Source organism: Calonectris borealis, chromosome 1, assembly GCF_964195595.1.
Source record: "Calonectris borealis chromosome 1, bCalBor7.hap1.2, whole genome shotgun sequence".
Lineage (NCBI taxonomy): Eukaryota > Metazoa > Chordata > Aves > Procellariiformes > Procellariidae > Calonectris > Calonectris borealis.
The window spans coordinates 16,537,223-16,563,588 of NC_134312.1; the positions used below are offsets into that span (position 1 = coordinate 16,537,223).

Sequence of the window (26,366 nt, forward strand, 5' to 3'; positions counted from 1 at the left end):
GACAAAGATCCTGAAAATACAGAGATAAAAGAACCATGCAGCACTGTTTTGCAAGGGTAATATTACTAATAAAGTTAAAAATAAAGCAAATGAAGAAATGCAACAGTGTTTTGAATTTAAAACATTGCTTTTGTAAACTTGATTCACATATTTAATACCGCTTGCTGTAGTTACATATGTTGCTATCTTTGTTCTGTGTGAATTTCTGTGTAAAAAATATCACTACCTTATTTAAAATAAATTATGGGAGATGAATGAGACAGTTTCTGCAGTTTACAGAGCTATCAATAACAGCGTTCTTAAGAATTCCGTATAGGTATGCATTATCTCACTCACTAACAAATATGACAAAAAGTGCTGGTAAACAAAACATTACATATTTTCTCTGCTTCTGTCATTTAAAACATATCCATACCAATAAATGCAATTCCATGAATCATACTTCCAAAAAACCTTTGGTGAATATCAAATACAGTGGAAACTGTATTCTGTATACAGAAAACCTAGCTGAATGTGTTAGACAACACAGACAGTCCTGTGGATGAATAGTATGGCAGCAGAAAAATGCTGAACTACATTTTTAGTATGTTACTGAAACTGCAATGCTATTAGATTCTATCAAGGCCCGCAGATATTCTCATGTACTTTGTAGTACAACACTGAAAATTGTAGCAATTTACACATTTGGAAGGTAATGTCAGTGTTTCACTGCTGACTAAACAATCCTTTCCATGCTATAACAGTCAACATTCTGGATGACAAATACATTATTTTCTGTTATGTTTGTTATGCTACAGTCCATTTACCAATGCTACTCACCCTTCCAACAATAGCTGTTCCAGATTTTCAGCAACATTTGTAAGAAATTCAGGAGTGCACACCAACTGATTGTATGAAAGATTAAGTTGCTTTAGAGTTGGACATCTGAGGTATGGATCCAAAGCAAAGGAAGGTCCAATGTCATTTCGAGAGATATCAAGATTTGCAATACAATTCATTTTCAGTAAATAAGTCGGAAAAGAAGTAAATCGGTTACTGTGCAAATCCAAGTAAGTCAAGCATTTTAAGTTCTGAAAGAAAAGGATAATTTGTTTTTAAAAGGTTAAATGAAAATATGAATATATAGGTTTTAAATTGAATTATATTTTATATAATTTATTAATTTACTTATATTTCTCTCACTAGGAAAAGTAGCAGAAAATAACAATCATACCAATGAAACCCATAATATTTCTATTACAGAATAAAATATAAAGCATTCTTCAAAATTAATTAATAGCTCAGTTTCATAAAATTTAACAGATAAGAATAGCCTGCAGTTCTCGGTTCCATTTGTGTTATTATGTTACTCAATATAACACGTCCTAAAGCAGTTCTCTGCAGCAAATGACTTAAAACAGTTCCATGAAATAATTTTATTTCTACCTGAACATAAATCCACTGAATGAAAATTGAGTGAATGTATGAAGCATGCAAAAATATACACCCATATTCATGTATAGTATTGTTATGGGTACATTGTTAGAGACAAACAATTTATTGTAACTAATCTCAACTTGTATTACATAAAATTATGCAGAATTACTTCACACAGTTGTTCTGGAATGTTTGTAAGAGCATTTTGGTGGAGCTCCAGTTTCTCAAGATGTTCCAGATGACTAGTTAAGCAGCTACTCTGGCTGATGGCATCAATGTTCTCCAGCTCATTTGATGAAAGATCTAGTGATTTAATATATTCTTTCTCTGAGATCAATGAAGAAAGACTGTCTGATGGTCTTATATGTGGTGAAAATTTTGAGATGCCTTCTATTAAAACAAAAACATAGGAAAAATAGCATGATTTCATTTATCATATAGTTAAAATTAAGATCAATCAACTTGGGATCTGAACACGCAGAAGACAGTGAATGTTTGGATATTGGTTAAGATCCAAATCCATGAACACTTCTATTAAGAGACAGAAATTTATAAGACAGTAGGGAAGAGATGGATGCTTATGCACTGCACAGCAGAAGTAGCTTTTGAAAGCTAATAAGGGCACTCATGAAATTTCATTGCCTGTTTAATTCTACATAAATTATTTGTGAAGCCCAGGAAAAAAAAAATCCCTATATATGTATTATTTGTACTCCACTGTAGTATTTCCAAAATGTATCCTCCTCTTTGTGAACAAATACATAATCTGACTAAAATCTTTGCATGCTATGCTTGTGAAAGCATTAAGGATGAAAAATCTGTTATATATGTTAAACTGTATAGTCCACTTACTGGGGGATTCATCTGAAGGCAAGAATTTTCTTCTGTGTTTCATTAATGGTTCATAATCTGAGCCAGGTCCCTGGAAAATCCCAGAAGAGAACAAAAAACAGTTATGGACATAATGCAGATAACTGAAATGATCTGAATTCAGTAAATTTCTTTTTATTGTGGTTTCTTTTTATCAGAACTTCCAAGGGGAACACAAAGAAACTGTACGTTTCAACTGAAAATAACAACAGGTCACATCTTTATAAAACTTACTGATCCATGCAATATGAAAGAAGGGTAGATTTAAAATGCAATGGAAGTAGTGCATTTTTTGGCAACCTAAAATGACTTTCACTAGGGTGGGGTGATAGGATGGAGCAGGGTATTACAAAAAATAACTTTCTCTAGGGAAGGCAGTCTCTCCAGTTTTCCTTTACAGTCAATGGAAAGAGACAAGCTCCTTTCAAAGGAACCTGACTTTGATTCCACTGATTTTCCTCTTATGTCTTCTCTTCATTGATCACAGTAGCACTCTGAAGATTAGCTTCACCAAGGGGTAGTTAAGTATTTGTGAATAGGCCCACAGTTTTTGTATCTGCATTTGAACATCAGACCAGAAATCTGAGCAATTCCCAAGAACCTGTACTTTTTATGGACCATAAATTTTTGCTGAAATAAATTCTCATCTGAACAGTGACCTGGAGCACAGTAATTGCACAGCAATAGAAGGAAATACTAAATGGCAACAGCAAGACAAGAGCCCATATGGTTACATGACCGTTCCTAACACTTGATATTAACAACTTTGCAGTAGGCAACACAGATGGACTTATAAGAAGCCTGGAATGAATAAGGATCTGACTTACCACAGAGTAGGAATGTCGCGGCAAAGTAGGAGAACCTCTTTGAAATGCCATTTCCCTACAATATAAGTCAGCAACTGCAATGGAATTGGACTTCTTTTTTGTAAAAAGTGAACCTTCACTTCCTAGTACAAAACAATAACCCAGGAGGACAAATAAGTAAGAAAATGTATTGAAAGATGAGGCTCAGAATTCAACTGTAATATATATTCTGACATACAAAGGAGAGATACATTTCAAAAGCATCAATATTGGCAGGATCTCACTGGTTAATTGTGTGTGCAATAGGCCAAGAATGTTGTCAACATATTTTAGAGTACATGGGCCATACTAACCTGACATGCTCCAAATATGGCCTGCAGCTTGTTAGATCGATGCTTTATCATTTAAAATTTCTAGCAGGTTGGGATTATTATACATGTTTCGTAACACATCTTTGTGCTACTGCACAAAAAGTTTGTATTTTAATAAATTTGCACTCCCACATTTATTGAGAATGAAACATCAAATGCCACTCTGGCTTTGGTGATTCAGGGTTATCTGGACCCATTTAGTGTTCCTCTTCTTAAAACTACTTTTAAAACTTTTAAAAATCACTCCTGTTAGCAAAGCCTGTATTTTTTTACCATAACTTACATATGACTTAACAACTTTTCTATGTGGGACAACAAATAGTACCTATCGGTATCACTGTCTAAGCTACAGTCCTACAGAAATGAAAAATGGTGCTGAATGATGTAAAGGAAAAGAACAAAACAGAACCAAAAAAATTCCTTAGGGTTCTCCGATTCCAAAATTCAAATTCTTCATCTGTGATGATTGTAAGTATCCAACAGTTCTAAAACAACAGTGACATCTGAACAAACAAAAGGCTTGTTGTAAATTAATGTTGTAAAACAATGTTGTAAATTAAGGCCACTTACTCTTATTATTAAGTTACAGATATTATAGACAGAAATGCTGGTTTTTGTAAGTTAAAGGCATTCAGATTTCCTGACATGGTTACCAAGAACGATGTTACCAAGTTACTGAGACTGAACATAGACTTGTCATTTACACCTTCTGATCAATTAGATATCTTTGGGATAGGGCTTGTTTCACCTACTTAATTTGTTAACAATATAATCCTCTATACCAGACATAGTTGTGCGCACTTTATTTACAGACAACCCAGGGAACAGGGCTTTCTAGATCACAAGGCACCTGACTTCATGATGAGACAAATTGTGCTCTTGAAGCACTTGCTTTTTGCTATTGACTATAAAGGCAGCATACGAGAATATCTCAGAAACAGACATCAAAATAGTCAATATCTAAATTTGGTTGGATGAATCCCACTCTCTCTCTCTACAAGAAACTGAATGCATAAAGTACTAATTTTAAATGGATAACTGAATAAAATGCTTTAAGGTCCTAATTTTGTAGATAAAGCACATACTTACTCATCATAAGCTATTTTCCAATGTTACCACAAACAAAATTTTAGATAGAAGTATTTTTTTCATGGGAAGTGTTTTATCTCAAATACAAATAAACAACTGATTTATGGCTATGGTCTAGCCCCGGTATACTAGATTGGGATTATAAAAAGAAAAAAAGAAAAGAAAACCAATTACCTTCACTATCAATATCATCATTCAAAGGAAAATCACTGTCCACTAATGGGTCAGAAATGAAATTCCAATCATAGTTTTTATCCACTCCATCTTCAGAGAAGTTTAGATCAGAGGAGGCTTTTGATCTATTCTCTGAAATATTCTTCATCTGGAATTTAAGCACCATTCTTGCCAGTGCAGAACCTGCATCTGTATGTATAAGAAACCGAAAAGATAGAATATTCTCCAAGAAATCCAAAAAGCTTTAAAAAAAATAACAGAAATAACTTGATTTATTTTCAAGGTTTGGCAGTCTTTCTATAAACAGCTGAATGCTATGAAGAGATCCTCAACTGAAGGTCTTGATCTAAAACACTTACATAGTACCATCAAGATAGATTAACGCATTTTGTAGAGCAAATTCTGTATATACTCACTTTGTTTTCTTAATGGAGTAAGTTTATCTGGGAACAAAGGAATGAGCCAGGACGGTTCTAGTCTCCCAATACCAAATCCTCCAAGACATATACTGCTGTTGGCGACATCAAGGCTGAGCTTCTTTAAGAGCAAGCTGATGATTTGGCTATCTCCTCTCTTTATACTGATGGTTAAAGCACTCCGAACATCCTGCTCTCGAGCACCATTGGCTAATAGCAATTCCACCAATTTAGGATTATTCCCTTTCTCACAAACCTAACAGAGGAAAGCAATTAAAAAAATTTATGTGAGGCACTCAAACAACAGTTCAGACTGTATTAAGAAACTTGTCTCAAATTCAGATTCATTTTATTTTTAGGATCATGTCTCTCTTTCAATTACATAATTCTTTACCCCTCAGAGCATATGCCTGCCTAAGGCATCTGAGTACCAACTCCCATTTTCCTGAAGTCTTTGCCCAAAATATTACAAATGCTTGAGTTCTGTAATTGTAATTTCTGCCATGAGTGCACACAATTTCCAGGCAAAAATGAATGGTAATTTATGTAGTTGGGTTGTTGGATGCAGTCTATGGCAACTCCATTTATTTATCGGTTCAGTGGAAAAAAGACACTTAGGGGTTATTTTGCCATGTCGTCTGGATATCAGATGAACAGGCAACAATGGTGAGACTCATCAAGCCTTGCCTAGTGCTACGGAGCTCAAGTCCACTGGCTTCAGTCAGCTTTACTCCTTCCACTCTCTCCGCCTGCATTGCTACACAGAGCAGTGTTGATTGTGAATATTACAAATATTTTTTAGAAATACTTCCAGTTACTTCAATATTTCCACTGTGGTTTGCTAACACTGATTTGCCTACCTCAGGCTCCATGGATGGATGGTCAGTTCCAAACTCAGCTATGCTTTATCACCCAGCCAGCTCTACCAGCAGAAGTGAACACTTCCTAATTTGCTTCAGGCAGTACTGATGGCATTATCTCAGACCAGTTAAAACTTTGACACTGAAGCAAAATTAAGAAGTGCTCATACACACCATTTCTCAAAAAAAATCTTAAAGGCAGTCACATTTAGCAAGAGCACTTATAAGCAGGTGGGAACAGCCTCTCCGTTGGCATGGCTGAATCCAGATGGGATGTTTGCCTATGGCCTTATTTAAGACACCAACATATTTCAAATAATTGATGCTCTGAATGTGGCCTCTGTCTGGATAAAGCTCTTTGCAGCCAGTGTGACGGCAGGCATTCCAAGATGTTCTATTACTTTAGCTGTGTTGATAAAAAGTCAGAACTCTAACCAGAACAGTTAAATCAGCACAAAAACTGATGACTATATTAATCTTTAAGTACAACACAAAGTAAAAAAAAATCCACCATTCCAGGGCAGGCATTTTGGGCAAAGTCTTCTTTGCAGGTCTAGAACACAGTGGGACTAAGCACACTGAAACCTATCTATGCAGAGTGCTGCCTGCTGGTCCATCTGCACTTTGGCCTCACAGAGCTTGGAAAGAGCGGAATTTGGAGTATCAGTTCATGGACTGGGCTCTAATGGGCTTGATGCCATCTACACCTGATTAGGTCAGAAAAAATGACTGGGAGTTTACAGATCTTGAGCTTAAGTCTTCTTCCTCAAAAATACTCCAAAGCTAAGGCTAAGTCAGTACTTGATTGAACCCAGGTTTGCATGTGAACAGGGAAAACAATCAGAAAAGATGGACTTTAAAGTGAACTTGCATCAGAACTGAACTGGCAGTGTGGGCACATTCTAGGTAACAGTGATCCTATGAGCTTTAATAAAGTGAAGGGTGTTTCAATGAACATCAGACTGAGCCTGAAGTCACCAGGTCATAGTTAGACTGCACTGGGTATTGGCTGCTGCGTTCTGCCAAATATATGTTCACGTGAAAAGAGAAAGGAACCCAAAAGCACAAATATTAAAACAATAAAACTATATATATTTCCATATATTACCTGATAGATCAAAGAGTTTGTCTTTGTCTTCTTATTAATATCAGCTCCCAGTAGAAGTAAACATTCAGCCATAATACTATTGTACTCAACACATGCTTTTTCCAGCATCATATTTTTTAAATCATCATTTTCAGCTATTTTAGCAAAACATTTACAACACAGGCTTTGAAACTGAATGGGAAGACAAATAATCAAAGTTAGGACAAAAAAAGCACCAAAATTTTTCAGCTGTGGAGCTATCAAAAGAGAGAAGATACCTGTCGATCTCGCTGGTCAGTGAAACACTGAGACATCTGGTAGAAAATGACTGTGTCAAATGATTCATGTACAAGCAGCTTTGCAAAACAAGGTGACAAATCAAGAATTGACAAGATTGCATGAAATCCCTAAGAACACAATGAGAAGATTGAAATAAGTATAGTGTTAAAAAGTGTCATTTTAAAACAGGTCGTGCAACAAAATAAAATTTTAACCAAAAGATATGTGCTGTAATTTCTTTGTCTTGCTTTTAAACACGCAATAATTCACAAATTGGAGAAGATCAGGAGAGAAGGCAGAAACAGCTGGTGCCTCTGTGTTTATATAGCTGTAGTTTCATGCTTGTTTAGCTGACCCACTTAAACAGATATTAACTGACACTTTGAAAAGCCAAATTATGCACCATAATATCTGACAACATCCTGCCTGGCAGTGACAAATGTACTCATGATTTCCTGAAAATGTACAGAGGAAACAATCTCCTTCTAAGGATATGGAATGAAGATGCATCCCCTGTCCCGATATGTTGCTCTGTAATCCTTGAATTTGAAAAAAATAGATAGGCTAAATGAAAAACTTAACAGGTATATCTAAAAACTAAAAAGAAATAAAAAATTATCCTGTGATTCTGCAAGTAAAGTTCACCTAGAAGGGTGAACTGGGTAAATTACGGACACTTTGTCCAAACCTAATTGAGATTAAATCACTTTAAGTAACTTCCTTATTCCATCACATTATTTTGATTTCTCTCTACACTGGTTGCTAAGCTAAACTTGGAAGGGTTGGGAGAAAAAAAGCAGTAAAGAAGGGAGGCTGTACTTGTGATATTTTCATATTGATCTGAAACAGAAGTACAGCAACTCTCACAGGAAGCTGATCTCACAGGTAAGCTCCATTTCACTAGGGAAAGTTTCTGAAGCAGAGGAAACAGAACTTTCACACGAGGAGGACTGAACATGTGTTTGCAGACTGAGTAAGAACTCTCCTTCCATATTCAGAAGTAGATCCAAAGTCCCACACAGTATTCCAGTAATAACCTTCTTAAATACAGCATTCCTACACTAAGCTTATTGCTGGTGACAGGGCTGGGAACTAAGTTATTTTCTATCAATTTTCAAAGAAGGGCAATCAATACTATAATGATGGTTACTTCATTAAATGGTTATAGATTGACTGAATGATGGACCATGACTGAGAAATTTGATCTAGTTTGCAGATCTGAGAAGTCTTAGATAAACACCTAAATCTACGCTTACATATTCTGGATTGAATATATGCCTCCAAGAAAACCATCTCTACAGCAAACATTGGTTTAATTATAAAGGCTTATACTAATCTAGTAATTGCAATAAAATCAAAATTAAGTAATTAAAATAAGGAATTATACTTCAAATATAACTATATTAAAATAATTTTCTAAGGTTTCGCCTTTCACTTTCATCTTTGTACGTAGAATAAAACATACATGCATCTGGATTTCAGTGACCTCTTTAAATCGTCGCAAAGTAGAAACCAGAACTGTTGACAAGACATGCATAGTTGCAATACACAAACTCTTTCTTGTAATCAAAGAGCACAGAAGACTCAAACCCAAACACTGTATGTCTAGAAGAAAAAAAGAAAGATTAATAATGTTGATTATTCAGACATTCTGAGTGGAATAAACCCATGACCTAAGTAGTGTTATATTACTAATATTCCAGAAAATTATTACAGGGCCAGGCATAACTACGAAGTGGATGAACCTGAGGACTATGCAGTACTGCAGCCTTTTCTTGCCGTGTAACCTACATCACATCCAGTACTAAAGAGTGTAACAGATAGGTTACAATTTCTATGGTTAATCAGCCCTCCTACTACATCATCCACGTTCAACTAACAAAATACCTTCCCTACCTTGTTCATCTGGATACATCTGTAGGGTGTGAAGCACAGTGTCAGTAGCTCCTTGGTGGGTTAAAATTTCTAGTGCACCAGTGCACTCAGCTACAGAAGCAAGTAGTTTGAATCCACACTTCTGAATGCTAGGATTTCCAATAAACTAATGGAGAAATGAATATAAAATCAGATCAAGTTTGTTCTGCTTAAAATGGCAACAGAAGAATTACTTGTTCTTAAAGTTGTTCTTCAAGAACAAGTGATTGTTGTTCTTAAAAGTATGTGAAATCACAGCTGATGGGACAATAAATAACAATAATCACAATTTCAGAAAGGTATCCTTTTCAACCATCAGTTTCAGCCGCTCATAACCTCCCCAGATTTTCACCTTTGATTTTGAAAATATTCCCTAGCTAGTTTTCTAATGGAGGGTGGGATTTTTTTTCCTCAAAGTTTCAGTACAACCATTCACAAGTTCACATCATTTTGCTAGGAGAGTCAGAAAATGTATTCCTTTGTCGTTAAGAAGGAACAAAGATGGGGTTCTTCGAGAACTGGCACAAGTGATAAACATGGTGGCAATTGAAAAAAATATGAAAAGAAAAAGATATGAAGCAACATACCTACTACCACACCCCATCGAAGTTTTAAAAGCTTTGGGTTTAGTTATATAGCAATTCAATAGGTTATTTGTGATTATTTTTCCTCATTTTCCCCCACTTCTAGATGGAGGAAACCTAGATGAGGCCTAGATCTGAAAATGTGCATAGCTGTCACAGTGACTTGCAAATCCGCAAAATTATTTCAGTGGGGTCATGCCCATCTTCCTCCTTATACCTTCTCTAGTTTTTCATTAAAATATATTAATTTCTAGCCCTTCTGGTTGATATTGTAGTACCCCAAAACACAAACCAGCTGGGTCAGAAAAAGCAATCAGGATGGTCACAAAGCACTGGAGACTGTAATACATGCTGAAGTAAAAGTTCTTTTGCCTCCCTTGTTAACTCCTATATCTTATATCTTCAGGTCAAGAAACGTCCTTCAGACACTCTAGCACTCCTTTGCTGATACATTATTTGCCCTGACTTTTATAATAAATGTAAGAGACACAAATTTCCTTGACTGAAGGTGTTTGGCAAGCCTAAAATTGTTAAGAGACTTCTAAAAAATTGTGAATTGCTATATCCATTTTGATTGTAGTCATGTGAACCTTGTAAACCTTGTAGAGGTGGGATTCTTCTGAAGGCCATGAAGTTAAACTTTTCCTACCACTAGGATTTAAGGTTAATTCGCTGTGCAAAGTGGCCAGTGCGGTCTGCTTCAGCCTTTCACTTTTCAGCTTCCCCTTCAAGGCATTGTGATCATTCTGTTTTCCAGTGGCTGGAAAAGGTTATAGAATTGAACAGTGAAAAGGATGGAGACAACTGAGAAACACTGTTCTTTTGAAAGCAAAGGAGAATGTATCGGTAGAGCATGGGACTCTTAATCCCAGGGTCATGGGTTTGAGCCCCACGTTGGGCGTGGAGAATATACTGGTTTTGGCTGGGGTAGAGTTAACTTTCTTCATCGTAGCTAGTATGGGTAATGTTTTGGATTTGTGCAGAAAAAAGTGCTGATAACACAGGGATGTTTTAGTTATTGCTGAGCAGTGCTTACACACAGTCAAGGCCTTTTCTGCCTCTCACCCCACCCCACCAGCGAGTAGGCTGGGGGTGCACAAGAAGTTGAGAGGGGACACAGCTGGGATGCTGACCCCAACTGACCAAAGGGATATTCCATACCATACGACGTCATGCTCAGCATATAAAGCTGGGGGAAGAAGAAGGAAGTGGGGGGATGTTCAGAGTTACGGTGTTTTGTCTTCCCAAATAACCATTATGCATGACGAAGCCCTGCTTTCCTGGAGATGGCTGAACACCTGCCTGCCCATGGGAAGCAGTGAAGGAATTCCTTGTTTTGCTTTGCTTGTGTGTGCGGCTTTTGCTTTACCTATTAAACTGTCTTTATCTCAACCCATGAGTTTTCTCACTTTTACCCTTCTGATTCTCTCCCCCATCCCACCAGGGGGGAGTGACCGAGCAGCTGTGTGGTGCTTAGATGCCAGCTGGGCTTAAACCACGACACCATATTAAAGAACCACTCAGTTCTATGTATAGTTGAGGTGTAGGTATGAGGACGCTTTTCATGTATAAACTAGTCCATTAAAAAATCACAAATAAACTGTCTGCTTGAAAAGAAAATAGCCTTGTTTCTATAAATATCCTTTTGATTTACTGTATAAAGGATCATCTAATACACTCCAAAACAGAAAGTAAGAAGAAACCCCAAACAATAAATGAAACTCAGGAATTCAAGATTAATTCTATCAAATCAATAGGAAAATCAAAGTGGAACTAAAACTCACAAATGATTCACCATTGCAAGTGTAAAATAGTGACAAAATTCATTAGAATAAAGCTTTAACTATACCCTGTTCAAAGCATTAAGCACCAACGAATGAGTTCCCTCCAACAGACACTGGCTTTTAATGACTTTTACTGTAAGTGCAAAAGCAGCATCTCCCACATCTCTGGAAGAACCATTCTGGTGTTCATTCTTTGTATCTGCAATAATGGAAAACAGCCTTCCTCAGAATAACAGATTTAATATTCTCCCCAGTATTAACCCAATATTATTAAACCAATATTAAAATCAAATTGAACACACATGCTTTAACAACTGACTCAGAGGGCATATTTCAGATCTTATGACATTTTCAGAATGCTGTAGTCACAGAGACTGGAGTCCCTCCAGATTTACATTGTAGTGTGAGTACATTGTGTTTGAAATGACAATTTCGCCATATGTTTGCTCACTGCTTTCTCTAAAAATGCAAAATCATGCCAAAGAATTTTGCCTAAGGTACACTGCAATGTATTACTTTTTTGAGCTACGGGGTTTCTTGGTGTTCCTGATACCTACTTCAGAATGCCTCTTCCTTCTGGAAAGGAGACACTATAGAGGAGCTATAAACTAGTTGCCCTTTCTCGCTTGGCAGCACATCATAGGCCAAATTTTATCCACAGATGACGTAAGTGGAAGGTGAGTACAAATAAAAGAATAGAGAAAGGTCTTTCAGATTTACATTTCTTGTAGCTATTGGCACTTGCAGTCAAGTGGCACTACAGAAAGTACCCAGAAATCCTTTAAAAGTCATTTCAGCATTCATATTTGTTCTGATCGCTATTTTCCCCATGAATTACTTTTTATTCACTAATTAACCTGCAAGTTCCAACATCCAGTTGGCATGCTCTTTCTTTGATTACACTTTAGAAGGGCCTCACTTCCAGGATACTGCCAAAAAAAGCGCCTTGCCTACATGTTAGGATACATATGTCAAGTCTTAATCCTGCTGTTTATTGAAAAAAAGGGAAAGTATTAGGATTATAATTCAAAGAACAGAAGGAAACTGAAAACCTGAAAACCTGAAATCAGTCTGCATATTAGCCAAGTTACTAGTTTCAGAGTTACTGGTTTTGTAAACGTTCAACTAAAACTGCTGAGAGATACTTGCAAAAAGTTGTTCTGAAAAAAAAATCAGTACTGCATGTCTATACCCTCACACTTAGTATCAGAGGAAAAAAACAGGATATACAGCAGTAAACTGATAAGCAGAGTTAAAACTTTCCCCAAATGTTATTAAAGATATAGAACTAACACAGAACATATTTTTCCCACTGTAGATTGCCTTTAAAGAGGTTTTTTTTGGAAAGGAATTTCTAAGCTAGTCAGTTTGGCTTCTCCTTTTCTGTAGAAAATAGTATATAATAGTATATTTCATATCTTTAAATCACTGTTTTTATTTTTTGGTGTCAGAGGTCCAATTTTTATGTTCCTTCCAAGAAAAACTATTAAAACAATCGCATTTTGTGGTACAACAATGTTGATGTCATTATCACTGTTTGCTCTCACTTAAAGGGTATCTACAATGAAAATACACAATCACAGAGATAGCTCCACACTCATTCCCTGAATTAATAGAGCTAACTCTTCACTGATGAAATCAAGGGGAAATCAGCAGTGATAATTTTGGTCTGTTACCTTCAATACCTCAAAAGTTTTCCTCCACCTTGTATGTTCTTAAAGAGTTACAGCTGCTCTCGGCTATGTACAGAACTCCAGCAAATTTTTTAAAATCCCGTTAAAGACTGTCTCATTAGATAAGAAAGACTAAAACCTAGCTATCTAATTCTATTCTCTTATTTGGTGTATGATGCCACACCAATTATATTTTTGGATGACTTACCGGGCATCATAAAGTGTAAAAGGACTCGAAGTGCTTCCAGTTGTACAGAGAGTGATTTTTCATGTTTCCTCATTGCTTTTACAACTTCTGATGCAGCTACTGTCATTACATCCAGATGAAGGAAACTGAAAATATTGTTTATAAAATAAATAAAAAGAATGCATTTCTAAATTTTACATGTATTTGGTTCCTTAATTAACACTGTATGGTATCCCTTTAGAACACTGCAAATCTGGTTTGAGCTACGAAATATAAATTAAACTATAGTACTGTTCTTCATCATAGCAAATATATTATTTTCATGCCATTCCATGAATTCAGCCTATGTAATGAATTCACTCTAGACTACTGAGAGGTAATTTTCAATCAAGTCCAGAACAGTGATACACAGCAAGTACAGTATTTCATTCAGAGTGAGTGGTGGATTCATGTTTCTCTTTGATTCCAGTCCAGATATGTGAAAAGATACATCTTCCTTAATCCAGTGCTTCGCAATTGTCATAAAGTACTGATGAATTGTCAGATACTTGTAGAATAAACAGAAAAATATCAATCATGTTAGGTTCTAATCTTGAAGAAAAAAAAAAATCTCAATGTCATTAGCATTCCTAGAAATGGCAGGAGCCAAAGGCCACTAATTCACTTTTAAGGTTATTTTCTTCTTTCATTTTATAATACTTTTTATTCCTCTGAGGATGTTTATGGAAGTTTTGAGATTTTCTTCTTTATAAAATGAAATTATTCCTAAGAAATTCTGTGACTATACCTTCAGTCTGTCATTTTTTCACAGACAGCTTAGCATATATAAAGGTTTCAGGGAAGGCTGGAAAAACTTGGCAAGTCTCTTGGAATCGCGTTCCCACCCTGTACATCAGTATTTATGAGTCACCAGTTTGTTTTCCAGTCATGTTCTAGAGCATTTGCAAAAGCCAACACAAAAGCAATATTAACACAATGTTATTTTAATAATCAGAGTTAATATTGTGGGAAATTTCTTAGCTCTCAATGGAATTCAGTGTGGCTAACAGGAGGGGAGACCACCTAGCGATAGTCTACTCAAACCTCGCTGCTCAAGAACCACGAAGGGAAGAACATGCAGCTCCCTACATATATCCACTTGGGCATTTGACTACAGGGCTTACAAAATTCAATGTCTTGAACAGGGCTGTCAGCCTGTGGTCAATTTTAATATCAGTGAAGCAGTCAATAATTTAAATATAATCAATTACAGCACTGAATCTCACAAACCTTCATTTTGGAAATTGCCACGTATTTCTAAGTATATTACCTTCCTTTGAAAACATGATTCAGAATTCTGCAGGCACTTTCAGCCACTTCAGGAGAATGTGGATGTTTCCTCATTATATCCAAAACATTCATGTGTATTCCTTTAGCCAAAAATGTCTTCCTAATATTTACTACAACACAAAATAGCAAGCATCCTATAAGTAAATCTCTCTCTCTCTCTCTTTATGTATAGTTCTCAAAACCAACAGAACTGCTAACTTTTTTTCCCATTTTTTTGATTTTTTCCTCACCAAACACACATGTTATAGAAGTATAAATTAGAATGGGAAACAATTAGAGCTGAAGCTGACTTTTGTTTGCATAGCTTAATCAAATGCATTATAATTCCTGAATGCCTAATAAGTTTAAATACACCTGCTATTTTTACTTACAGAAAGCTAACTTAAGAGACGGAGAACATACAGCTTTAGTTTTATTTTCAAAAAATGTTTATTCTTCAACAATTTTTCCTCTTAATTGCACTCTCTGATCATGCAGGAAAGCTAGAATTTAAAACTTTTAAAAAACCTTCTAACTTCTAAAATAAGGCTTCAAAAATGAAATTATATTTATTCACTCTATTTACTTTAATTCATTTTTTTAAAATTTCAAATACCCAAGCACATGTTGTACCTATAACTGTAACTAATACAGCTCGGAACACTTTAAAAATATTCTACATTATCATGGTAACTACCACCAATTCTTGATTCCCAGTTCAGTACATCCTTTTTAAATGGTTAATTCAAGCAATATTGCATTGTGCCAGAGGGTTTTACTAAGCTTCTTTATGTCTATCATTTCTGGTGTAAGCACGCTCATTTAGGGGGAAAAAAGAAGAAAAAAAAAGACAAAATAAAAATTTGCTTTAGATTTCCAATGGGAATCAGACGCCCACTTGTCAGTAACATGTTATGAAAGTACTTGGTATAATATATGATAACAGTATGCATACATTTATGAGATCTATTTCTTGATATAGATACATATTTATCTCATAAATAACTATAAAACCTTTTCATTGTTAGGTTTTATGTTCTTGGATGGCTCAGTAACCTATGGATAAAACAATGCTTTCTCACCTAGAGAATGGTAATTAACTGCTAGTCTTTATCTTCCTATCTAGCCAGTGGCTTTCAATGTGCAGTCTACAAAGCACTTGAGGTCCATAACCATTTCAAAGGGTTCTGGGAAAGGTATCTAATAAAAGCAGGCAATTGTCAGTAGGCTTAAATGCTCTACCCAGGGGTCCACATCTCCAATGAAAAATTTTGAGGGGGTCTGTAAACTGAAAAAAGTTAGGAAACCATGTTAGGGACACAATCAGGACTAAAGCAATTTTGAAAGCTGTTCTGCTCATGCTTAACTTTCTACACATGATTTGATTCACTGAAGTCAACAGGACTGCTCAAATCCCCTGTGTTAAGCAAGAAAATGGTATTTGTTGGGCTGTAATCCTTACTCATGTGAGTTTTAACAAATGCTGCTCTTGACGAAATTCAAACATGTGATAAATATTTAAACAAGCATACAAAGAGAACACACTCTTTTTTACGTCTCCTGCTCCAAAAAATAGCAATTGCAACACATAAACTGGCAAAGAGCTCTTTACTTCCACATACTCTCTTTGATACAAGCCAACAATAGCTTTTTCAAAGAAAGGAATAAAATTCCTACTAAACACAACTGCATAATATTCTGATCACAGGGAATATTGTATTCATACAGCAGCACACTAAATATTCTTTAATATTACAGCAATAACTTTCTGCTGAATTAGAAAGTAAAGATAATTAAATTCCCTTACCATTTTGTTGTGACAAAATTGCCAAGGTACTAGCAGCTGCTTGAAACACTTCTTTTGAAGAGGAGTGCATTAGCATGGAGAGCATCACTGCTCTGTCTATCGGGAACCTTTCACAGAGAGAAACAGATCACTGCACATTGACCATATTACAGCAGTTACTTCATAACTGTAGTTCAGTTTCCTAAAAAGTTATTAAGTGACATAATTAAATTTTCAGATGATTGTACTTGGCTTCTAATATTTTTCCAGAGTAACAGCTGACAGAAAGTCCTTTGCAAACTATGCATATTAGCCTACTCTGAATCTACTGGATTGACTTGAAATCATGCTTTCCAAGTGACCTGAGGTCCAGAAAGGAGTATAAAACAGGCTTACTAAAATTTGAATGATTAAAATTTTAAGCAACTCTGAGAAATAGTTTAAGTAAAATGAAAGTCTGTGTCTTACCCATGCCTAGATTCTCCCTGATGAGGCAGCACCCCCTGTACTATGCCCCTTCATCTGATTTGTGGGAAAATGAGCACTGCTTTTCCATACTCCTTACCTACTAGATATCTTAATCTTCTCTATTTTCCCTACTCTTACATTCTTTAATACTCCCTATCCTGGTTGCAACTGAAGAAGAAATTCCTTGTGAACTGTAAAAATTAGCTCTATTAGACTGTGTTCTGACCTGTTATTAAAACACTAGCAATTTTGCCTGAGTCAAGGTTAGCACACCTTTCAAGAAAGAAACTTTCCCAAGTGTTGTTGATCACCATGCATTTCATCATATATTAGAAAACAAGAAAGAAAAATAAAAATAATTGACACATGAGACCCCAAATGGCCTAACAGTAGGCTTTCATTTTTTTCATTTCCAAAAATACAGTTCAAGTTATTAACACTGACTGATTATCTCCATCTCCAATCTTCTCATGAAGGTTGCGCTGATACAGAAACAGATTTTTCAAAGCCCAGCATGCAGCCTCCTAAATATAAACCAAGAGGAGACAAAAGGATTAAGAAAATATGCCTTTAGAATATCAAAAATATATGAAAAAATTTAAATAGTTTGACTGTTTATCAGTCCATGACAAAGATAGAAGGTGCTTTATGCAGAAATACAACAAGGTGCGGACTGTCACATTCTTTATAGCTGGGATAGGCCTGAGTTACAAATATATGCCACATTCTCATTATTTGATTAGCATTTTGATACTTATTTTAGGCCGAGATTAATTCTTCTGTTGATGGGCCTGTGTTTGGCTGCTGTATACAGAGGAGCTACGTAAACAGTCTTTGGATAGCCAAAGTTTCAGGTAACGAATCTCATCTTAACTACCTACATTTGATCCAAAGGAGTAACTCAAACCAGTTGACGTGAACAAAGATAAGAAAGGCAAGAAAGTAAGATTTATTCTAAATCTAATCTAGTCTTTAAGACTTTGTTTGCCTGGGGGTATACGGGAGAAAATGATGTTGCTAAACACTTTATATAATGCATAATGCAGTCTTTCCGTACCCCCATCATCCAGAAATTCTCACCAGCACATCCGTGTTTTTTCGGTGCAGTTCTAATGCTCTGTAACATGCTTCCAACCAGCATAATTTTTCTTCCTCCTCCTCTTCTTTTCTTTCCTCTAAGTCTCGGTTTAAGAATATTGTTTCAGCTTGAAATACAAAATATTTACAGTAAATTCTTGTTGTGAAAGCAAAAGACTTAAGTCTTAACCTTCCTGTAGTCATGGAGGTGCACACACTGCCTATGTGCGAAAATCAATGGCAGGATTAGCCTGTTCTTGGAAGGGAAAAGTCTTTGGACATAAACTTTATGACAGATTTGAAAAATGTCTTTAAGGTTATAAAGGGATTAAAAAACTTCGTTACAGTGTAGTAAATTAGGTACATAGTTACAGATCAGTCAACACTCAGGCTCTGAAAAGACCTGCACATACTTTTTTTTGTTGTGTGTTTACCTACAGAATACCACAGACGCAAAATATAACTGTGATTCATTTGCACGTAACCACTTACCACAGAGCCACCTACACTCTGAAGTAGTGCCATTAAGAAATGAAATGCAAATTGCAGTTGCAAGGGAGAAATATCTGGTCCCAGAAAGTCCAATGGAATTTAAAAAAAATCATTTTATACCTGTGACTTTTCAGCATTTAAGGAAAAAAAAAATGTATCAATGCTGACCTAATATCTGAGGCTTACTGGAGTGTATACTGATTTCTAATCTTTGCTATTTTTGGGACTCTTAAACAGCATTAGTACTGACTTTTGTATGGAACAATTATCAAAGACTAAGAGGATCAGATCCTTAGCTTTTTGCGACTAGCTAACTAAATTCTGTTTCAAAATAATACCTGGAGTGTACTCAAGGAAAAGTTTAAATCTTTTAATTGATTTCAGAACTCAAGCACAAGCATTGATTTGGTGTTGCTATCAACTGCCACAATATAATGAGTACTGTCATACATGGCAAACACTGCATCAAATTAGTGTTGTTATCTCTAGAGATTTTATGCTAAGTAGGGATTATCCAATATTTGCCTATGGACAAACAGGTTGCTTTGTTAAGATCTGTCAACATAACTTACCAGCTCTGAATACTGTGAAGATGTTGGGCATATGATACGGACACAGCCATGTCATAGTAAAACAAACTGTAAGCATGTAGGAAATCTAGCTCTGTCAAAGGTATCCTGCCTGAGGCTTTCATGTTAAAGAAATGGAGTTCGAAATGACTACAGGAAATTACCAGTATAAAAAAAATTAACAAGTGGACAGATAAATGAAGTAATTTATTTATGTATTTAGGAAGATGTTTACTCACTTAGAAGAGCTAAACAACTGAGAGCTGCAGTTTGTAACTTTGCATTTTCAGGATATGTTTTAACAGCCTTCACAATGACTTCTGGAACCTTATGTAATACAAGGATATTGAAAAAATTTCCTGAAAATACATAAGATTAAATGAATATAAACACATATCTTAGACCTTTACATGCATTTAACATAAATTTTTCAGCGCACAATGCACAAACTTTGTCTGTAGCAAATGTCAGATTTCTGATTACAGAAAAGCACAACAATGTTTTATTTGTGGAAAGAAGAGGTCAAGGATAAAAAAACATTGGGATCTAGGTTCTTTGTGGTTTTTTACAAAAGACTGAGGTTTAAGGCAAAATGAAGCGCACATTGTCATCAAAATAAGAAAAATACAGTCAGTGTATCACTTGCAGACTTCCTGCCAGGAAGCAAATGCAGTCCTGGTCTTGAATTCCTGCAATGATTTGATTTATCCTATCAAGCAAGTGGTTTAACCCTGTTTTGTCCTCTGTTTTTGCCCTCCTCGTTAAATAGATCAAGGTCATCATTATAAATACAGAATACATACATTTTGGAATAGTAGAAAGAACTACCTTTTGATGATAAATATATTTAAAGCATAACTTTTATTGTAGACTGTACAGTATTTTATATTATAGGTTGAATATAAAGAATTCTGCAAAAAGCAAGCAAATGAAAATAACTTCCCCGTTCGTTGTAAAAACAAGTATCATGCATAAAATAATACAGCAACACTCACTTTGTACAATATGATTTGATAGCTATGGTTTCTATTTTGATATTCAATTTTGTTTAATTCTTGGTTAGTAAAAATGAGAATCACACTAGCAATGTGAAAGGTCAGATTAAAATCTGTATCAATGTTTCTCAAACCCTTGAGAAATGAGGTACAAAATTTCTCCCATATTTGAGCATCAAAAATATAATTACATACAGAAGAAAAGCTAACCTAATTTCTTTCCCTCAGTTCTGGTCCTGAGTCCTATAGATGCTGACTACCTTCAACGTCTACATTTTTCACCAGAAGATAAGTACCTCTCCCAATGTTTTATGATTCAGTTCAATTAGACCAATTTAACAGAATGCTTAAGAACAGGCTTTAAGGCAATTCCTTTCCAGATTCATCATTCTAAAACCTTGGCCTTAACACCTATTACAAGTGCAACTGGAAACAGTATTTTTCTTCTTACCCTGTAGTAGTGTGGTCATGTTATATCAGCATTGCTGTTTCTTGCTGTATTTTGATGGAAATGATATGTTCGTGTAAATACGTTACTTACCTCACAAAATTAATAATCTTAGGCTATGTGATGAGTCATTATGTTGGACTTGTGCCTGGCCAAACAGGTATCAGTCAGTTAAAATTCTGATGACAGTCAAATCTAGGATAGTCATTACCAAGAATACACGATTGTGATTTTGGAAGCCGGTAGATGCTGACTTTACCATTTCACTGCCAGTTAACATGGGTTTAGGAAGACAGTGTCCATCAGAATAATTTGGGAAGCCACACTGGCTGTATGCAAATCTTCCAGACTATTTCCAGGAGCACCTAGCAATTTCACTTCTGTTTCCCTAACTGTGTGGTGCTGTGGACACCTCTTCCCATAACTCTCCTGAAGTGGCTCCTTATTAAGATGAAGGGCATCTGTTATGATGAAAGAAGAAGTGGATCTTGTGGCTGCTTTACTGCCACTATTACTTGTTGGTCAGCACACACACGACAAATGTGTGACTGAAACCAGGCTGGTTGTGCTTAGGGCAAGATCAAGGCATGTTAACGGAGTTGCTGTGTCCCCACATGTGCTTGGTTTCCCTGCCTATCTTCAGTTAGCCTTGCACAGGAAACCATTCAAGGGTAACATCACCTCTTGCCAAAAAACTGCAAATACCACTTCAGCGGCCACCATATTTTTTTGAAATTTTTATTTGGCTTTCTGAAGGAGAACTGGAAGTTGTCTGGGTTGCACTCAAGTTTGGTCTGTATTTTCTACAATATCTGCACGAAGAAGCGGAAACAGATGCTGAAAGGATGGGACTGACTTGACTAAGGGGAGTCATGCACTGGTACCAGCATCTGCAGTAGCTTCAGGCCACCACCTGCAAGAATTGGGAAGTCTAACTCATGAGAAAGAACTTGGCTGTGTCCTTAATGAAGAAGAATCTGCCATGGAGTGGGGGCTGCTCGGGCAGCTACTCACAGTGTTTTTGTATGCAGCAGGGGTTAAAACATACTTATTTTTATTTGAACTTCCCATTACATGGTCCTTGGCAACGGCTCAGATCAGCTTATTATAGTGGCAAGAGAAAGTACAGAGCTGCTAAGAGGCTCAACAAATCCTTTTTTGACATTGCCATCGTTTCTCTTGATGTGACACTAGCCCATGAAAGCCCAGACAACCAAAGTACTTTTGCCCTCACCAAGGGAAGTCCAGGAAGCAGTGATTCTTCCACTGCTGCAGCACAGGGGGCCCCAAGACAGACACCAGAGCTGGGCAGGAATACAGCATAGGTCTCTGAAGGTAAATGCATTGCAAGGAGGAAAAACACAGTTTTGGAGAATACCTCCCAGGTAATTCAGTAGCACCAGTTGTTTCTCACACATTCAGCACTGCCACTTCAAGTAAGAAGTCTAGAAGGAATTTTCTTCCTTTCTATAGTAACTTTATACAGAATGGGATCTATTGATCTCCCATTCTCATCTTGTGCTTCTCCCACTGTTTTGTCTCCTTTTTTTCCCCACCCCAGTCTTTTATGACAGCTTCTGTCATTGTTACTGATGTTTAACACAAAAGGATACCATATTAACTGTGGCCAATGTTACCTCAGTATGTTTACATCATTAGAGACATGGAGCTATACACCACCCTGAGTATTAACTGGAATAATCGTTCTCTTGTTGCCTGTAACACTTGCTGCCAGTTAACGCCAGCTCTTACACAGTAAGAGTAAGCTGGCTATAAACAACTTTGTGAACTTACCCAATGTAAGCTTATGCAACAAACAGCAACTCACTTCCTGAAGTGTTTCATTATTGGGGAAACTTTTCATCATTTCCACTATAACATTGTAGCAGCGAACATTTCCAGACATTAGCACTTCAACATTGCTGGCTAAAGAAAGAAACAGAAACAAAAATTGCTTCTTAAGAAAAAAAAACATGTTGATCGGGTTCTAATTCAGACTTTATTTAAATAGATTTATTTAGAAAACTGGGCCTACGTTTCAGTTTTTGCCTTGCACCTTGAGAGAAAGGTGGCATTTTTTTTCCTTGGTATTGCCGTAGAAGACATTAATGACTACCAACACTTGGAAATAATTCATTAAGTTCAGAGTCCATATTAAAATATATGGATCTGTTCCATTCTGTATCAGGCCATGTAACAGAAACCTCCTCACAAACTATTCTTATGTAACTTTTTTCTTAAAGCTGAACAAATTGTTTTATAAATATTAATGCAATCTTATAAATTGTGTTTATAACATGATTGTGACCAGGTAAACATTTTACAGTATTTCAGTGATAGTCCCAGGGGCATACAACTAAGAAACAATTTAGAAATGTTTTTTTTTTAATAAATGTCATTTATTTGATTTAATCATGTTTTTCTAAGTTTTCCTTCTTTTTTAGGGGGCAAGCTAGCAAGTTATTCTTTTCATTTAAATTAGTTCTACCATACGCCTATTGTGTGCTAAGGGTACAGAAATGTTCATCTAGTGCTCCTGCAATATTTTGAAATTCATTGTAAATTCTGTATTTCACAGCATCACAGAAGGGTTGAGGTTGGCAGGGACCTCTGGAAGTCATCTTGTCCAACCCCCCTGCTCAAGCAGGGCCACCTAGAACAGGACCATGGCCAGATGGCTTCTGAGTATCTCCAAGGATGGAGATTCCACAGCCCTCCGGGCAACCTGTGCTAGTGCTCGGTCACCCTCACCTTATTTACCGCTTATTACGCTGGTCAGGTACAGAAACCAACAGGACATTCACATGAGCCAGCAAAAAGACAGAATGCATCCTTTCTTACTGAGGACGGAGCGATCCCACATACAATAATTTAAGGCAAAACAGCATCATGATAGTTAAAACACGGTGTATGAAAGCATCCTTGCAGTATGTCTACCCAGGGTATGAGACAGAATATGAACCCAAAAAATCCTGGGACAAAATCCTGGCTCCAATGAATGAAAGCGAGTTCTGTCACTGACTCCAAGGGCGTTAGCATTACTCTGCTGAGGCCTATAAACTTTCTTAATTGTTCTTTCAACAGCTTGGCTTTCCTGTATACAATGTAAGAGGAATATTCACAACTGTATTATTAAAGATAATTAGTCTTTTTAAAGCAGCAGGAGATCTTCAAAATAATGTATCTCTGAATATTAAATAATGATACTCTGTAAATTGAAAAAGCAAGCTCTGAGTGGGAGGCATTTCTGAAGCATTCTATTTGATAGTGAAGGAAGGTACCTTTCACAGTGCTTTAAGATGACAGTAATTTAATCATGTCATTCTCAACAGAAAACACCTTTTTAAAGGTATGTTCCACAAAATAGTATTGCATCACTTCACAGGTCACAGGTGACAATTATAAACATACTAAAATATTCAGAAGATTCTAAAATTGTTTACTATACAGAGAGCATAATTAACTGCATGTTTAAATGCTGCAAGAACCAAGCAATGGTACATTTGCAGGGAGACACCGTTTCCCAGAACAAGCTAGAGAAAAGGACGTGGAATGGATCTCATTTAATCTTAACCACCACAGCTTGGTCATCTAGGTTCTCACAACAACTGATGAAGAGATCTGAGCACTCTGTATGGGGATTCATCCCACCTGTAACAGATACCTCTCTTAGGGTTAGGTAAATTTTCTCTTGAGGTGCCTGTTTCTCCCCATTAAACAGAGGAGAAGCCTGGATGGCTGCCTATGACTACCATTTAGATGGCTAACATTCTGTGACCTGTCACCCCCCTATGGACTTTGGAGGACAGTCGGCAGCAAAGCATTTTCTCATTCCATCGAAACTACTGAGATTTAAAAGAATTCTTGTACCGCATTGGAATAAACTCTTACTCTTCAATTTCTCATGACATATGAGCTGGAACAAAGTCTACATATGTATTAGAGAAAGAAGGCATAGTGAGGTACAAATCCTTGATGTAACTCATTTGGAATAGAGATTTGAACTTCAGGGTATGGGGAGACAAACATTTTACTACTGGATAAGCTAGAGAGTGTACTTACAGCGAATGATTTTCACCAGGGTGGCCTTAAAGGAATACATTTTCTCGCAGGTGTTGTGGGATGTCACAGACCAAGAATATGAATGCTGGCGAAAGTAGCCTAGCTTTGCACATTCATGTGCAAGCTATCTCTGTTTCTCTGACTATTTTCAATCTTTCATATCAGAAATGAGAGTGCTAACCCCAAAATAAATACCTACTTTAGAGCTGGTCTTTGCCATGCCCTTCTCTTGTTACGCTTTGTGTAAGTATTTACTATTTTAAAAAGCACTTAAAATCTGGCATCCTCTTCCTTAGAAAATGGCAATAACTTCTGGGCTAGGGTAAAATTATTTCTGGCTCAAGGAATACTTAACTTTTTAAACACTGGAACAGCAAGAAGTTTGAGAAACAGAAACTAAATAGCTTGGAGTCTGATGAAATGTGGGACACTGCAGTCTAGTTCTTGTTTTGTGGCGTACATGGGGCCAGCAGGGTTCCTATAGAGCCAGACAGGATGTACGAGCAAGGCTTTGTGAGAAATCACGTCTGCAAGAATACAACATTATGTACCTCATGGAAGACATGGAGAGCAGGACCTTGCTCTATGCTTGCCAAAATTGTGACTACCAGCAGGAAGCTGACAAGAGCTGCCTCTGTGTCAACAAGATCAAATTGCTGTCAACAAATTGACACAAATCATCAAGCACATCTCTCAAGACCTAACTTTGCCCACAACAGGGACTGCTGTTATCAGAATACAAGACATAATCAAGACATTTTCTTCCTGTCTTATTGTACAATGCCTGAGGACACCGTAAGACTCTATAATGTGCACAGTGCTATCAGTGCTCCTCATTGCAGCCACCACTGAATGATTAGAGGGGGGTGTCTGAGCCCAGATACCTTTCCTCAGCACTGGCCATCGGATTTGTGTGGGCGATTTTCCCCTTGTAGAGCAGCCTCTGCCAACAGTGTTCTCTACCTACTACCCAAACTCACTGAAGATTTCTTTAGTCTATAAATATATCTTATTTTTCAAGCATTAAAAAAAGACAGGGCAGGGTCTTGAGCTTTGACCTCTCCAACCATGATGAACATCTTCTTTATCACTTAATCCAAGCAGAAGAAAGTCTCTTTCTGTTCTTTATGAGAGATTTCAGCTTTATCAGAATGGCTGAATATGAAAATTTCCCATGAAAAATTACAAATCAGTATTTCCTAAAAAAAACAGAAAAGTGATTTGTCTGGCAACTCCCAACCAGTTCTCACTGATTTTTTACAGTCACTGAAAGATTACTGCAAACTGAGGTGAGCTGATGCACGCTATGGGAGGTAAGGACTTGAAAATAACTTCCAATAATGCACTTACATGGACCAGCTAAGGAATGTAATGAATAAAGTGCAGGAAGAATCACCTCTTCTTTCTCTGGAAACTCTTTAAATACTTTCAGTATGATCATATGATCTTTGCTTTCAACAAATTCAGTCAGCTGCTCTTCTGGAACTAAATTGAAAAGCAAGAGAGATACAGTGTGTTTTGAGGAAATAATTCATATCCTGGTACAAAAACAATTGTCTTTTATCATGTTATCAAGTTTCCTTATATTTATTTTCTATGTTTCACATAGAAAATAAGGTACTCTCCAATCACATTATCTTTCACAGTTATG

At 36.5% G+C, this 26,366-nt stretch overlaps 1 protein-coding gene across 1 annotated transcript in view; it reads right to left on the minus strand.

Annotated features, from left to right (window-relative positions):
- Positions 1-26,366, minus strand: part of LRRK2 (leucine rich repeat kinase 2) — a 73,552-nt gene that overhangs the window by 34,439 nt on the left and 12,747 nt on the right. Inside the window, exons 6-24 of the mRNA XM_075145770.1 lie at positions 26,066-26,200; positions 22,448-22,579; positions 19,450-19,569; positions 18,153-18,277; positions 17,517-17,596; positions 16,626-16,732; positions 14,820-14,949; positions 13,532-13,656; positions 11,716-11,849; positions 9,265-9,409; positions 8,834-8,973; positions 7,368-7,496; positions 7,111-7,281; positions 5,143-5,398; positions 4,727-4,915; positions 3,114-3,235; positions 2,269-2,338; positions 1,586-1,806; positions 820-1,070 (exon numbers count right to left, since the gene is read on the minus strand). Of these exons, the coding sequence (XP_075001871.1) occupies positions 820-1,070; positions 1,586-1,806; positions 2,269-2,338; positions 3,114-3,235; positions 4,727-4,915; positions 5,143-5,398; positions 7,111-7,281; positions 7,368-7,496; positions 8,834-8,973; positions 9,265-9,409; positions 11,716-11,849; positions 13,532-13,656; positions 14,820-14,949; positions 16,626-16,732; positions 17,517-17,596; positions 18,153-18,277; positions 19,450-19,569; positions 22,448-22,579; positions 26,066-26,200 (2,782 nt within the window). The remainder of the gene's footprint in view (positions 1-819; positions 1,071-1,585; positions 1,807-2,268; positions 2,339-3,113; positions 3,236-4,726; positions 4,916-5,142; positions 5,399-7,110; positions 7,282-7,367; positions 7,497-8,833; positions 8,974-9,264; positions 9,410-11,715; positions 11,850-13,531; positions 13,657-14,819; positions 14,950-16,625; positions 16,733-17,516; positions 17,597-18,152; positions 18,278-19,449; positions 19,570-22,447; positions 22,580-26,065; positions 26,201-26,366) is intronic.